The following is a 15856-nucleotide window of genomic DNA, read 5'->3' as shown; positions in this document are numbered from 1 at the left end:
TAGAACAGTTTTGATTTGCATTTCTCTAATTACTGGAGAAGTTGAACTTTTTTATATATTTGTTGATCAATTGTATATATTCTTCTGAGAAGTGTCTGTTCAGCTCCTTAGCCCATTTACTGATTGGGTTATTTGTGGGAGTTTCTGGTGTTTTTTGAGTTCTTTGTATATCCTAAAGATTAGCGCTCTATCTGATGTGTGAGTGTGGAAAAAATTTGCTCCCAAATTATAGGCTCTCTCTTCACCTCATTGATTGTTTCTTTTGCTGAGAAGAAGCTTTATAGTTTAAATTCATCCCATATATTGATTCTTGATTTTACTTCTTGCACTTTAGGAGTCTTCTTGAAGAAGCTGTTTCCTAAGCCAACATGATGGAAAGTTGGGCCTACATTTTCTTTTAGTAGGCACAGGGTCTCTGGTATAATGCCAAGGCCCTTGATCCACTTTAAGTTGAGTTTTGTTCAGGGTGAGAGATATGGGTTCAATTTCATTCTACTACACATGGATTTCCAGTTTTCCCAACACCATTTGTTGATGAGGCTATCTTTTCTCCAATGTATGTTTATGGCGCCTTTGTCTAGTATGAGGTAACTGTATTTATGTGAATTTGTCTCTGTGTCTTCTATTCTGTTCCATTGGTCTTCGTGACTGTTTTTGTGACAATACCATGCCATTTTTGTTACTATAGCTCTGCAGTATAATTTAAGATCTGGTACTGTGATGCCTCCTGTTCCACTTTTCTTGGTAAGTATTGTCTTGGCTACTCTGGGCCTATTATTTTTACAAATGAATATCAAGACTGCTTTTTCTATTTCTATGAAGAATTTAATTGGAATTTTAATAGGAATTTTATTAAATCTGTATAGCACTTTTGGTAGTATGGCTATTTTGACAATATTAATTTTGCCTATCCAAGTACATGGGAGATCGTTCCATCTTCTCAGGTCTTCTTCAGTTTCTTTCTTTAGTGTTCTGTAGTTTTCATTGTAGAGGTATTTATCTCTTTTGTTAGACTGATCCCCAAGGTTTTTTGGTGTGTGTGTGTGTGTGTGTGTTTGGGGTTTTTTGTTGTTTTGGTTTTTTTGTTGTTGTTTTTGTTCTTTGTTTTTTGTTTTTTTTTGAGGCTATTGTGAGTGGGATAGTTTTCCTAATTTCTCCTTCAGCTGATTCATCATTGGTGTATAGGAACATAATTGATTTATGGGTGTTAATTTTATATCCTGTCTTTTAGCTTATCCTTTTCATGAAAGGTTTTTATTTCCTCACTGATTTTGAAAGATAGCTGTGCTGAAAATAACAAGTTCAGCTGGCAATTGCTTTTTTTTTTTTTTTTTTAAGCTCTTGGGATATCTCATTCCAGGTCCTCCTTGATTTTAGGGTTAAGGTGAGAAATCAGAAGTGAGCCTTATTGGTTTGCCTCTAATGTGACCTGATGTTTTTCTCTTACAGCTTTTAATATTCTTTCTATATTTTCTATGTTAGGTATTTTGAATATAATGTGTCTCAGAAAGGTTCTATTTGCTCTTGTCCATTTGGGCTCCTATATGCATTCTGTATGTGGATGTCCCTAATTTCTAATATGGAGAATTTTTTCTGTTACTATCTTTTTGAAGATGTTCTTACTGCCTTTATCCTGTATCTCCATGTTCTCTTTTATTCCAATGACTCTCAGGTTTGTTCTCTTGATGCTCTCCCAGAGTTCTTGTATATTCTGATCATGTTTTTTTTCTTTATTGCATTCTGAATATTCAAGTTTATATAACCTGCCTTCAATAACTAAAGTTCTATCTATTTGCTACGCAATCTAATCTGTTGGTGATGTTGTCCGGTGAATTTTTTACTTTGATTCATTTAAGTTGATTCATTTCCAGGAGTTCTGATTGGTTTCTTTTCATTATCTCTATTTATTTATTGAAATGGTATTTCATATCCTATTTGCTCTTTTAATTTGTCCCTTCAATCATCTGTTAGTTTACTGAACATTTTAATAATCAGTTTTTTATAGTCTTTCTCTGGAATTTCATCCACTTCCATATCTGTGGAACCCTTATTGGGGGAATATGAATCAAAATTCATATTCCCAAAGGGGGAGATTTATTTGCCTATTTCCTCGTGTATTCAGAGGTCTTGGACTATGCATTCATGAAGATGGATTCCCCTTCCTCTTTTAAATGCGTGTCCTTTTGTGTGTAGTTATCCTTTTTGTTTTGAGACTTCCCTCTATCTTTGATGTATGAGTAGATGTCCAGGAGTGGGATTTGAGATGCCCCTCTGGTTGTTCCTTCTTGGGACCTGGGCTTAGGCCCTTCCCAGCAAGAACTGCACTAGGGGGCTGGGGATGTGGCTCAAGCGGTAGCGCACTCCTCTGGCATGCGTGCAGCCCGGGTTCGATCCTCAGCACCACATACAAACAAAGATGTTGTGTCCGCCGAAAACTAAAAAAAATAAATATTCTCTCTCTAAAAAAAAAAAAAAAAAAAAAAAAAGAACTGCACCAGGATGACTGTTTATTTAGTGAAGACCCTTTGGATTCTCTAGGTCTTCCTCTGTACTCATCCCTTGCCTCCCCTCCTAGCCAAAAGCTTTATATTCAATATGCAGGGTCCTATAAGAAGTCTTGTGTATGAAACAATCAGATTCACCAGGAAATTTTAAATACATCAATGTGGACTTCACTACCTCAATTGCCAAGTGCAAAAGCTGAAGCCTACCCATTTAGGTTGTTGTAAAAATTACCCAAGAATGTATTGCATAGAAGGATCTGGCAACATGCCTGTATGTTTTAAATCACAATAATATGGCATGGTAGGTATTAGTGTTATGATAGGAACACTAATGGGAAGCACTTCTGGAGAACCAGGCACCAAGCACAGTGATACCCACTGCCCTGATGGAAAGCATGGGTTTTATCATGGAGAAATTTAACCCAGAGGGAAGTTAAACAAGCAGAACACTAAGGTTCATTTAATAATTTATAATAAATAGTCTCTCTCTCTCTCTCTCTCTCTCTCTCTCTCTCTCTCTCTCTGTCTCATACACACACACACACACACACAGAGAGAGAGAGAGAGAGAGAGAGAGAGAAATAAGTTACCAACATAAGAAATTGATGGTCAACACAAAGAACCAAAATACTTCTATTTTTCATCTATCGATTTAGCAAATGCTAAGAAAAATAAAGTCCAATAAATGTGCTCTCACCTACTGTGAGACAGAGAAAAGACATCATCTAGAAGACAGTCAAAATAATCATATAGTCAAACTAGAAATATTACCAAGAACATGTATTATTAGTGGTGGAGGGAATAGAGATAAGAAATATATTGTCAAAAAAAAAAAACAAAAAACAAAGGCTGGGCAGCACTTGGCAAGGAATCACATATGAAGAATGAGACCTTGGATGCCTTTCCCCAACCCTAACTGTTGGTTGTTGGTCTTTTCTCAGTCTCCACCCAGCCCTTGAAGATATGGGGAAGAGATAGCATTTCCAACATAGGGAACACAGAGGAATGACAACATTTTTAAATAATGGCATAACTTCAAAGCAGAGCTTGATTATGGTATTATGTAAAAATGTGGATGTGTAACCGATGTAATTCTGCAATATTTGTAATGTTTTGAATAACCAATAAAAATAAATAAATAAATAAATAAATAAATGAAAAACAAAGCAGAGCTTGATTCACTTGAGTTTCCTATGGATCATTTCAGGTGGAAATTTCCAGTAAGCAGTTAAACTGGTCTGAGGTAAAAGGAAGAGATTTGGATATAAAGAAATGGGGTCATTAGGGTTCAAAGGTCATGACCCTCATGGATGAGGAAAGGGTCAAAGGAGGGGGATATAGAGAACTACTTTCTGTAGGGATCTTAACTTCCCCCAAAACAAGCACCCTCATGTTTCTCCAACTGTTCCTCCAGCCCCCAGGGCTCTGTGGGCCATACTCTCATTCTACTGCCCCTGGGGTCCTGCTAATTGCCTAAGTCAGAGCATAGGAGAAATAACAGGAAATTCTTGATGTTCCTTCAGGGAGGAATGGAAAGAATTTAACGCACTCAGAGAACCTGGGTATGACTTGACCTGTCCTTACTTGTGCCTGTGTAAGTCGCGGTAAGTAGGAGAGTTTGCGTTTGGCCAGGCAGGAAGCTTGGGAGAGGCTTTCAGCTGGGAGCCATATGGTCAAAGTTGGCCCAAGGAGTAGGGGCAAAGGCCATCCCTTCACCCCTATTCCTCTGGCTAAGTACTTCACCTCAAGTCCAGGGGAAAGGGAATGACCTATGTATCCTTATTCCCAGCTTCTACCTCAGGGTTTGAAGGCCTCTGAAACTGGAAATGTCTCCTAAACCATCTTCTGAGTCCAATCCAGAGCCATGTTTGACAGATGAGTTCCACTTATTCCTTTTCCTTTTCTGTGCAGATAAGCAAATCCTAGTCTTTTACAGATGCCCATCAGTCGCTCAAAAGTGACTCTCAATCAACCTGTGCTCCTCTGCTCATGCCCCCTTCTGCACATTGACACAGACTCATTCACCCAGTCAACTCTGTGCCTGAGGACTTGGGGTTCTATCAGAATAGGGACACTATTAGTACAGGGCAACTCTGCTAGTGCCCTGAAGGATCTCACTTTGAGTGAGGAAGAGATCTAAGACTGAACCTTCCCTTTTCTAGTCAGATGGAAACTGAGATTGTGAAAAAATCTACTTCTACAAACTCAGGAGTACAATGAAGAAAAATCTTCACATGCATCCCTAAGTCCACTGACAAAGGTAACAACCACCTCTCTCTCTCCAATTTCCCTGCCCAGGTCCAGGGCTTGAGGCTGGCCCTGGGCTCACTTCCTTTCCCTTCCAAATGGACCCAGGGAGAGGCACTGATTCTGTTCATTCACTTCACAGTTTTCAGCAATTTAATCTTCTCTGTCACCCTACAAGGCCAATATTGCCATTCCCATTTTACACCTGAGGGTTGCATAAGTCCTTTGCCCAGATTTGCACAAGCAAGGGCAGGAACAGGAATCACAAGGAAGTGGTTTCACCTCCCCATGTCAGTGTCAGCTCTGCCTTGGGCTGCCTTCTGTGAGATGAAACAGAAAGCATTCAGCAGCCTATCTTGTCGAAACCTTTAAGCCAACCCAAATGCTTGTCCCGTAAATCTCTCTCTCAAGGACTAGGTTTTGTAGATAAGATAGGCTCTGTGTGGCTCCAGGAAGCACAAACAGGAACAGTGCAGTAAATATTCAGAGAGTATGATGGTGGCTCAACAGAGAGTACTTCCTGAGAGTAGGGGGCTGTTTTAGGAAAGGATGGGTCCCCCCAAACAGTATAGACTGCCAAAAAAACCGCTCTACCTTCCCAACATTAGAGGGAAGGAAAAAGTGCAGGGTGCCTCCACCCTCACATTGCAGGGACTCACAATCCTGCTGAAGGGCTGTATTCTGTCCTCCTGAGAAGCAGTCCTCCACTGATGGCCAAAAATTTTGGACTCTGTAGGTCTCTGATGCCTTGGTTCTTGGATCCTATGATCCCAGTGGAGGACAAAGAAGAAGAGGGATAATCAATTTTCCCTCTTCCTGTCCCTAAAAACTCTCTATCTCTAAGTAGCTTGAGATATGAGCAGTCCCTGCCCTCCTTGACATTCCCCCAGACTTTTCTGTGATAATATCAGGCCTCAATCAGGTCTACTTATCATAATCTAAGTCCCAGAATCTCCTCTCCATACCCTTTTCTTCTTTCACATTTTGGGGTCAGCCTAGGATGGATCCCAGGATTAAGAGGTCCACATTCCTGAAGGTATAGCTGTTGAACAACCAGAGCTCAGGAGAAAAGAATTTTCAGGTGATTGCTCCAAAAAGAAGCAGGGGAGGAGAGAAAGGATCAAGGAAACGGGGCTCTGTATGGCTTGGTCAGATGGTACAGTAATAAAAGATGACAGAGAAAAACTGATAATTTCCCATTTTTATTCTTTTGTATTACATGAAATATTATAAATCCATGGAAAATTAAAAAAAAAAACATAATTGAAAAGAAAATCAAACTACAGATGGGGAAGCGACCATAGAAGAACATCTGACTAAGTTTCAGATATGGAAAGAACTAGCAAATGGTTTTATAGTTTCCTCAAGATATTCTTTGATGAATTGGAAAAGAGTAGCAATTGACAAGAATATCAATTCACCAAAATGAAAGAAAGATGGATAATGGCAACTCAAAGTTAATCCCTACAAAATCTTAGATCCTACAATAGATCATCAAATAGTGTGTAATGTCAATTTGAAAGAAATTGTCACTTCATGCTTGCTCTGTACAATGTGATCTCACTCAAGACTGAGACAATCAGCTATTCATTGTGTATCCCAAGCCCCTAGCATAGGTAGTAGCACAAAATAGGCCCTCAATATGGGTTCATTGGGGGAAAAAAATAAAGGATTTTTATAGAAAAAGAAAAGAAAAAACGGACTGGGGCTGGGGCTCAGCGGTAGGGCACTTTCCTGGCTTGTCTGAGGCACTGGGTTCGATTCTCAGCACTGCATATAAATAAATCAAATAGAGGTGCATCAACAACTAAAAAATATTTAAAAGAAAGAAAAGAAAAACTACAAAGTAGGGGCTATGGAAGGTGGTTATTTCTTGAAGCACCTCACTAAATATTAACAAACAACTCTTTATCTATAGAAACACTGTGTTCATGGAGGACAAAGTACCCAGGGCAGCCTGGTGAGGCCAGGGCAGGGAGAGGTGGGTTCTGACACCAGGACGACTCCTCCCCTCCCCAGGAGCCATCCTGCTCCCTAAGGGAAGATGTCCGGGTGGAGCAATGGCAGCTCCAATGGGTCCTACACCAGCTTCTTCCTAGTGGGCTTCCCAGGACTGCAGGACTCCCGTACCCTCCTGGTACTGCCCTTCCTTAGCCTCTACCTGGTGATCTTCTCTGCCAATGCACTGGTCATCCACACAGTGGTGTCTCAGCGGAGCCTACACCAGCCCATGTACCTGCTCATTGCCCTGCTCCTGGCTGTCAACATCTGTGCTGCCACCACCGTGGTGCCCCCCATGCTCTTCAGCTTCTCCACACACTTCAACCGCATCTCCCTGGCTCGCTGTCTAATCCAGATGTTCTGCATCTATTTCCTCATTGTCTTTGACTGCAACATCCTCCTGGTCATGGCCCTAGACCGCTATGTTGCCATCTGCCACCCTCTCCGCTACCCAGAGATAGTGACAAGCCAGTTGCTAGCTGGCCTGGTGGGGGTGGCAGCGGCCAGGAGCACGTGCCTTGTTGCTCCAGTGGTGGGACTGGCCTCACGGGTCCACTTCTGCCGCTCAGATGTGATCCACCACTTTGCCTGTGAGCACATGGCCCTGATGAAGCTCTCCTGTGGGGATGTTTCACTGAACAAGACTGTGGGACTCACCATCCGCATCTTCAACAGGGTCCTGGACATGCTTCTACTAGGAGCCTCCTACACCCGCATCATCCATGCTGCCTTTAGGATTTCATCAGGGGGAGCACGTGCCAAGGCCCTGAACACCTGTGGCTCCCACCTGCTGGTCATCTTCACCATCTACTCGTCCACCATGTCCTCATCCATTGTCTACCGTGTGGCGCGTACTGCCTCTGAGGATGTGCACAACCTGCTCAGTGCCTTCTATCTATTGCTGCCCTGTCTGGTGAACCCCATCATCTATGGGGCCAGAACCAAGGAAATCAGAGAACATCTAGCAACTCTGTTCCAAAGGACACAGCAACAAGTCCCCACTGAGAAGCTCCAGTCCCCACCCTCACATAGAAAGCTTCCTGGCTGATTCTCTGGGACTTGTGGGTCCTAAAATCTCTCTCACTGTCCAATGAGGGGATGGCATTTATGTGAATTAGTCGTACCTGTTATATTTTGGCTTGGCTATCTGCATTGATCTTTTTTTTAAAATAATTTTTTTAGTTGTAGAGGGATGCAATGCCTTTATTTTATTTATTTATTTTTATGTGGTTCTGAGAATCAAATCCAGCACCTCACACAAGCCAGGCAAGCGCTCTACCACTGAACTACAGCCCTGGCCCCATGCATTAATCTTTGAGAGTCTTAGAGCCATTTTCTAAAAAATTGCCACTCTGAGTTATGCAGTAACGAGCTGCAAAACAAGCTTCCATCTCTGACTTCTGTTTTCTCCCTTTCCCTCTGCATGTTTCATTCGTTCATTCAGCACGAATGATTGTAAAGAAAAAGTCTGTTTCCCCCTAGAGGAAGGTCCCAATCTATCAAGCTGTAGAGATGCAATATTAATAATAGTTTTGTGTTCAAAATTCTGTGGAAATGTAGAGGAGGAGATACTCACCCAAACTAGGAACACCTCACAGAGAAGGTGAGTTTGAGTTGTATTTGAAGAATAATAAGGTGTTCTCTGGGTGAAAAGGAGATGGAGAAAAGAAAACTCATTCTAGGCAAAGGAAGAACTTAAGGAAAGGCGTAGAGGAATAATTAAAGACAGCAGACCTGGACACTCACTAGTAGTGTCCCTAGCTTGGCAGGTGTATAGGGCCACCAAAGGAAATGAGTCTTGGATGGGTAATCAGAGGCCACATGATGAAAGACTTATCTGTCATTATAAGGGAGTTAGAGATTTTACTCCAGGCAGTAGGTAATCATTTAAGAATTCAAAGTAGGAATGTAGCAAGATCGGATTGGATTTGTGTTTCACAGTGATCACCCTGCTGTTATTAGTAAAATGCCAATTGGAGGGAGACGGCCCCAGGGCGAAGAGCATTTAAGAGGCTGTTCCAGTCTTCCAGAAGAGAAAACAGTGGCCTGAACCTAACCAGTGATGGCAGAGATGGAGAAGGGTAGCCAATGTAAGAGAAATCAGAATCCTGGATTTGTATGTAGGAGACAGAGGCAGAAAGAAAATAAGGGGATTATCTGTACCAAAGCAAGGGGAGGAGAGAGTATGAAGAAGGCTGCAGTAATTGGCAATGTTGAATCCTCTGATGGGTCAAGGAGAGCAAAGAACTTGCCTCAGTAATATGCGGATTGCTGAAAACTGCTTTAGCCAGAGTGTTTTCTTTCTTCAGGCTCTAGAGATACAATGCTGAGCTTCATATGATCTTTGCCTTTATGGAACTTAAAATTTAGAGGATACACAGGCATTAGTCAACCAACTTCAGCGCAGGGGAAAAGTGGGCACTGAAATAAAACCACCACGATTCTGAGGAGATTGGGATGGAAGGAAGTTTATGGGGGGTGATGGCAGTAGATGGAGGGGAAAGCAGGGAAGAACATGTGGGTAAACTTCAGAAAGTGGTATGCTTGAATTCGGGACCCCCAAAAGACCACCAGAGACCAAGATCGATGTAAACAGCAAAGAGGTGTTTATTGCGAGCTAGCTCGGTCCTCCGCGTGCACACACAGCAACTGGTGACGCTGAGAGGCCCAGAGCTCAGGGTTTGCAGCAGTTTTATGTACTCTTTGGAGAAGGCAGGGACCCCCACATACATCATAAGCATCAAGTTGGGTAGGGGTGATTGGTTAGTGCAAGAGGGGGATTCATTTGAACTGATTGGTTTAAGCCAAGAGGGGTGTTCCTGCTGAACCTGAACTACATGGTTTCCCAACACGTTATCAACCACCATAAACTACTGGGAGGGTCATCTGGCATCCCAGGTATTTCCCTGTCTCATGCTGATTGGTGGCTTCTAGGGGGTCACTATGGGTCCCCACCTAGCCTGACTGAGTCAGGGACACCTGGCCCAGCAGATCTCTCCTGTTATTTGTAGATAAACCACTTAGCAGAGTGGTAATATGCCTAGGAGTGCTCTGTGGGTCTTTCCAAGGACAAAGGTCATGTCCCTTCCTTGGACAGGCTTTGCTCTGAGATAGAGGATGGTTTTTCAAAAGAATGTGGGGAGGAGACTATGGAGAGGGAGAGATCTGAATTCAGATTCCTGGCTGGGTCATTTACCAGTTGTGAGACAGCCTTGGAATTCTTCTGAACCTTAGTTTCCTCATCTGTAAAACTGAAGTAACAATCTTACCTGCCTCATAGGGAGAGAGGAGCCAGTTGAGAGAAAAAACAAGTAATGATCCATGAAATGAAGTACCATGTGGGAGCAAGAGCAAAGCCGGAGCGCTGACTCTTGAAAGGAGGGAGCCTTCTGTTATCAAAAGGAGTGAGGAGGGGTGCAGAACTACTCAGTCGGGCTGTTTCTCCAGAGACTCTCAGCAGTCCAGGCATGGCTTCCATCCCGTTGTCAATGAAGAAAAATACAACAGAGAAATAGGAGTACTGGAGAGCCATGGCACTGCCTGACACCCAAGTGTCAGAAGGGCAGAAAAGATGGGAGGGTTCTGAACAATTAAAGACAGATTAAAGCCCCAGAGGTTATCATGAGATATAAAAGTAGGAATAGTAGAGGGAAGGAATGAAGATGGCTGTAAAGAAAGATACTAAAATATAAGACTTCAGAGGTGATGTATTTCTTAGGTGACCCAGGATATAGCCTGGACTAGATGGAGAATATATCACTTTTATTAAAGGAGGAAAAGGACCATTAAACAAGGGCATTGAATGGAGCATTAACATGAATGAACTAGATCGTCATTCTTAGTGAAGCCAGATTTAAAATTAGGTAGTCAGTGTAGTTAGGTAAATCGGGTCTAATACCCAGTGAAATCTAAAATGGAGGCCATGCTGAGAATGATTCAGAAACGCAGGACAACTCATGGAATGTTAATGAAGTCCTGAAAAGGCCCTAGGCCAAAGTCCATCCCAAAGAAATGTTAATGGAACCCAGGAAACAGCCCCCAACAATTTTGGAGATAGCCCATCCCAAGAAGTGATAATGAAGTCCTTCCTGCCCAGATTACTTCTTTGGCCCACCTGTGTCCCACCCCTCGGGCCTTTCAACCTACATTCCATCACCAAAACTATAAAAAGGGGAGACAACCGCACTTCCACGGATTCCACCTCTTGGGTCCCCTTCTTCCTCCGGGAGAAGTCTTTTCTGCTGTCCTTTAATAAACTTCTAATTTCTACTCTGACCTTGCCTCGGCGTGCTTCTTTAGTGTTATTCTTCAACATCGGGGAAGCAAGGACTCGTCACCGGTCAACAGCGGTAACATTAGCATCCTTGAAGAATTAGTTCCAGGATCCCCTTCCCACATAGCAAAACCTGCAAGATTCAAGCACCTTATATAAACTGGCATAGCATTTGCATGTAACCCATGCATGTCTTCCATATACTTTAAATCATCTCTAGATTATTTATGATGCCTAATACAAAGTAAATTGTTGTTTTGATGCATTATTTAGGGAGTGATGACAAGAAAAAAGTCTGTTCATGTTCAATATAGATACAGTCTTTAAAAATATTTTTGATCCATGGTTTGCTGAATCTGTAGATGCAGTACATGTGAATATGGGGGTTGTGACGGGCAACTTACAGGAGAGCAGCAGAAGTTGGGGAGGAAAGATAGACTCAGTCAATGTCTTTTATGAAAATGGGTGAAGACAATGGAATATTACTCAGCAATAAAAGAGAATAAAATCATGGCATTTGCAGGTAAATGGATGACTTTGGAGAAGATGATGCTAAGTGAAGCTAGCCAATCCCAAAAAATCAAATGCCTAATGTTTTCTCTGCTATAAGGAGGCTGACTCATAGTGGGGTAGGGAGGGGGAGCATAGGAGGAATAGAGGAACTCTAGATAGGGCAGAGTGATGGGAGGGGAAGGGAGGGGCAGGGGATTAGCAAGGGCGGTGGAATGTGATGGACATCATTATCCAAAGTACATGTATGAGGACACAATTGGTATCAACATACTTTATATTAAAAAAGAGATATGAAAAATTGTGCTGTATATGTGTAATAAGAATTGTAATGCATTCTGCTATCATTTATTTTTAAAAAATCAAAATTATTTTTTAAAAAAATAAAAGTTGGTGAAGAAACTTGTGGCTATTGCATGACAGTAATGAGGAAAGAAAAGACACAAAACTGGAAAAACAATGATTTTAGCAAAAGTAGAGAGCCAACCACTGAAGTGGGTGGCATTCCAAAGTGTCAAGATGTGGCTTCTCATATTGATAAGAGAAATACCAAGGAAAGAAATTATTTTTAAGTGATTAATCATTACACATGTTCAAATTGAAGATTTTCTTTCCTCAAAATAAACTTGAACACTGCAGTACAGAGGACAGCTATTTTATAGCACAAACTAGGAAGCAGCTGGTAGAATCTGGCCCTCCAAAAAGGCCAGTAAAAGACGAGATGGGAAGAAGATGAAAGTCCTTGGGTACTGATTCAAAGCCTGCTTGCCTTCTCCCCAGACAAGATCCTAATTATAACTCTAATACCTCATTTCCCCAACTTATATCCTAAGTTTTCCATCACTTCCATTTAAAAGTAGCAGCATGTAATAGGTACAGCAGATATTATGTATGGTGGGAAACAGGTTTCTTTATTTTTATTATGAAGACATGGAGCATAGAACACAAAAGAAGGATAAACAGGCATGTTTACAATGTCTCTGGGCACAGGGGAGTGCAACACCATAGAAGTCATCCTGTCCAAACTTAAGTATTCCAGTGTACAGACAGCAAAGCACAAGAAGGCCTTAGACTACCCAGGCTGATGGAGTTGTTATGGCCCCCATCTTTTAAGAACCACCAGAATGGTGGAGGAAACATGTTCTCCATCCTAGGGGAAGAGGTAGCTCTCCTCTCAGGGTACTCTTGATGGAAGGACATACTCATTACCAGGACCCTACTGCTCTACCACTCTCCTCTGCCACCAGATGGGAACATTCAAGCTTCCAAAAGAAGCTAAATAAATGATTCTTGATTTAATGAAACACTATAACCCTAGGGGAAAAAATTAGAGAGTTAGAGGGTCACAGTATCTTCCATTCCAGATCAGAAATTTCTCTTGTCCGTAATTTTCCAAAGCACCCAGATATTATTTCAGAATAAAATGAAACATCAATGTTCTAATTTTTTTCTACAGTCCCTCAAGGCCTTGACTCCACCTTTATTGCCATGGCTGGCACAAAAAAAAAAAAAAAAAAAAGCTGTTAAACATGGAGCAAAGAGCATATTACAACCTGAGTGGGATAGTAGCTCAGTGGTAGATCATCCCTGGGTTCCTTCCCCAGAAATTACTTGGAAGAGAAATGGATGCCTGGGGTGGAGAAGATCTTGAACTGTCTCTCAGTTTTACTTCATTTTTAAAGCTCTGAACATAGTCTACTGTAGCATGAACATGTCAGACCTAGTAATTCACTGTCAAATCTTTTTTTGCTAGGTAATTTGCTAACTAGTGGTCATTTTAATACTAATCTAGAAGCTTTGTTAGAGTCTTATTGCATGCAATATTTACTATTAAATTGGGAATTAAGCCTGCTTTTTAAGTTTTCAAAAGTCAGTTTTTATTCACAGCAAAAAAAAATAATGATAATATGACTTTCAATTGCTAAAACAAATAATGGCTTTAATTTTAAATGAACAATTACTCTATAAAATCATTTTGTGTTTTTGGACTGAAACTTGGAAGTGTTTATGTAATCTGAATTTACAAAAGTGCTGATTGAATTTTATGTATGGTCAAAGAATTCTGAATAATTCTGCAAATAGCATGACTATTTTCACAACCATAAACATTATTGTTTGATGAATCAGTTTGAAAATGCAAATTCATTTAAAGAATAACCTTCAAAAATGAATATTGGGGATTAAATTTTTGCAAGATGATATTAGGAAGTATATAAATACACTGATATTGTGTTCTACTCAAAGATTTTAAATCTTGAAATACAAATGTACCTTTATGCTAAGAAATAGATGAAGGATAGCATCTTGGATTTTTTTCCCCTTCAAAACAGGTACATTACTATTTTTAAAGATTAATAATATCACTTATTCCTTTATAGAACTAAATTTGAAATATTATTATTTGCCCAACTTATTGGTACAACAAAATTATTAGGCTTTAGATATATTTATTAATGAAGTTCAAAATTTATGCCTTTTAATTTCTCAATTAGAGAATATTTTTCACTAACAATATAAACAAACGAGTGATATTATGTAAGTAAATATTAAAATTTGAGAATAAAAATACCAATGTTTATAATGCAAAAAGAAAATACTTATAGAAGATACCTTAAATAAAAAATAGAAGGTAATAAGCATATCACTACCAAAAAATCAATAAATCAAAAAGGAAGCTAGAAAGAGAGGTAAAGAGGGACAAAAAGAACTGCAAAACAGGCAAGCATTTTTAAAATAGCAATACTAAGTTCTTACCTATCAATAATTGCTTTAAATAAGTTACAGTCTCCCAAAAGACAGAATGGCTGAATATATTCTCTCATAAGAGACTCTATTTAGAATAACAACAACAACAAAAAGTAGGCTGTGTATACAACAAGAGATATGAAAAATTTTGCTCTATATATGTAATAAGAATTGTAATACATTCTGCTGTCATATGTAAATTTTTAAAAATTCAGGGCTGGGATTGTGGCTCAGTAGTAGAGTGCTTGCCTAGCATGGGGGGGACCTGGGTTTGATTCTCAGCACCACATAAAAATAAAGGCATTGTGTTGTGTCCATCTACACCTAAAAATAAATATAAAAAAATTCAGATTTAAAAAAAGTAGGCTGAAAGTTAAGGGAGAAAAATATTCCATGCAATGGTAACCAAAACACAGCAGGAATGGCTATATTCATATCAGAAAAAAAGTAAGTTTTACATCAAAAACTGTCACAGACACAGAGAAGATTATAATATAATAGTGAAAGAAACAGTTCAAAAGAAGATATAACATTTACAAATATACATGAATGCAACATCAAAGCACCTAAACATATAAACACTGACAGATCTGAAGGAGAATGCACAATGATAATACTATAATAGGAGAAAACATTGATGCCATACTTGGAACAATGGATAGAACTGCCAGACATAAAACTAATAAGAAAACAGTAGACTTGAACACACTGTACACTAAACAGATCTAACAATTATACAATACATTCCATTACCCAGTGGCAGAATACACATTCTTCTCAAGTGCACATGAAACATTCTCCAGGACAGATAATATTAAGTCACAAAACAAGTCTCAACAAATTTAAGATATAAATTCTACAAATTATCTTTTCTAACCACAATTCAATGCAATTAGAAAGAAAAGCAGTGTTTAACTAATTAGAACAAATAAAAAATAAAAACGAAAGCAAAGCAGAAGAAAATTTGAAAAATTCACAAATGTATGGAAATTAAAAACACAATGAGGTTGTGGCTCAGTGGTAGAGTACTTGCCTAGCATGTGTGAGGCACTGGGTTTGATCCTCAGCACCACGTAAAAATAAATTAATAAATAAATAAAGTTATTGTGTTCATCTACAACTATAAAAATATTTAAAAACACACACTCTCACACACACACACACACACACCAAGACAATCATTGGGTCAAAAAATAAACCAAAAGAGAATGAGATATAATCTCAAGACAAACAAAAATAAAAATACAACATGCCAAAACTTATGGAATATAGCAGGAATAGTATTTAGAAAGAAGTTAAGAGTGATACATGCTTACATTTAAAAAGAAGAAAGTTCTCAAATTACTTTACACCTCAAGCAAATAGAAAAATTCTAAAAAAGGCCAAGATTATAAGAAGGAAATAACAAAAATCAAATCAGGAAAAAAAAATAAAGGATAGCAAAATAGGAGGAAATCAATGAAATTGGGAATGGATTGTTTTGAAAAGATAAATAAAAATGACAAAACTTTACTTAGACTAAGAAGAAAAGAGATGACTCAAAATCAGAAATGAAAGATGAAATATTTCAACAATG

General features: G+C 39.6%; 1 protein-coding gene across 1 annotated transcript; it reads left to right on the top strand.

Annotated features, from left to right (window-relative positions):
• Positions 1 to 6795: 6795 nt before the first annotated feature.
• LOC143391322 (olfactory receptor 52K1-like) lies at positions 6796 to 7800 on the top strand. The gene has a single exon (XM_076844017.1). The coding sequence runs from the start codon at positions 6796 to 6798 to the stop codon at positions 7798 to 7800; it is 1005 nt and encodes a 334-aa protein (XP_076700132.1).
• The last annotated feature ends 8056 nt before the right edge of the window (positions 7801 to 15856 follow it).

This window comes from Callospermophilus lateralis, chromosome 2 (genome assembly GCF_048772815.1).
Source record: "Callospermophilus lateralis isolate mCalLat2 chromosome 2, mCalLat2.hap1, whole genome shotgun sequence".
Taxonomy (NCBI): Eukaryota; Metazoa; Chordata; class Mammalia; order Rodentia; family Sciuridae; genus Callospermophilus; species Callospermophilus lateralis.
This window is presented reverse-complemented; position numbering and strand designations above follow the sequence as displayed.

Coding starts and splice junctions, on each gene's coding strand:
- LOC143391322 (XM_076844017.1), top strand. CDS start 6,796: ATGTCCGGGTGGAGCAATGGCAGCTCCAATGGGTCCTACACCAGCTTC.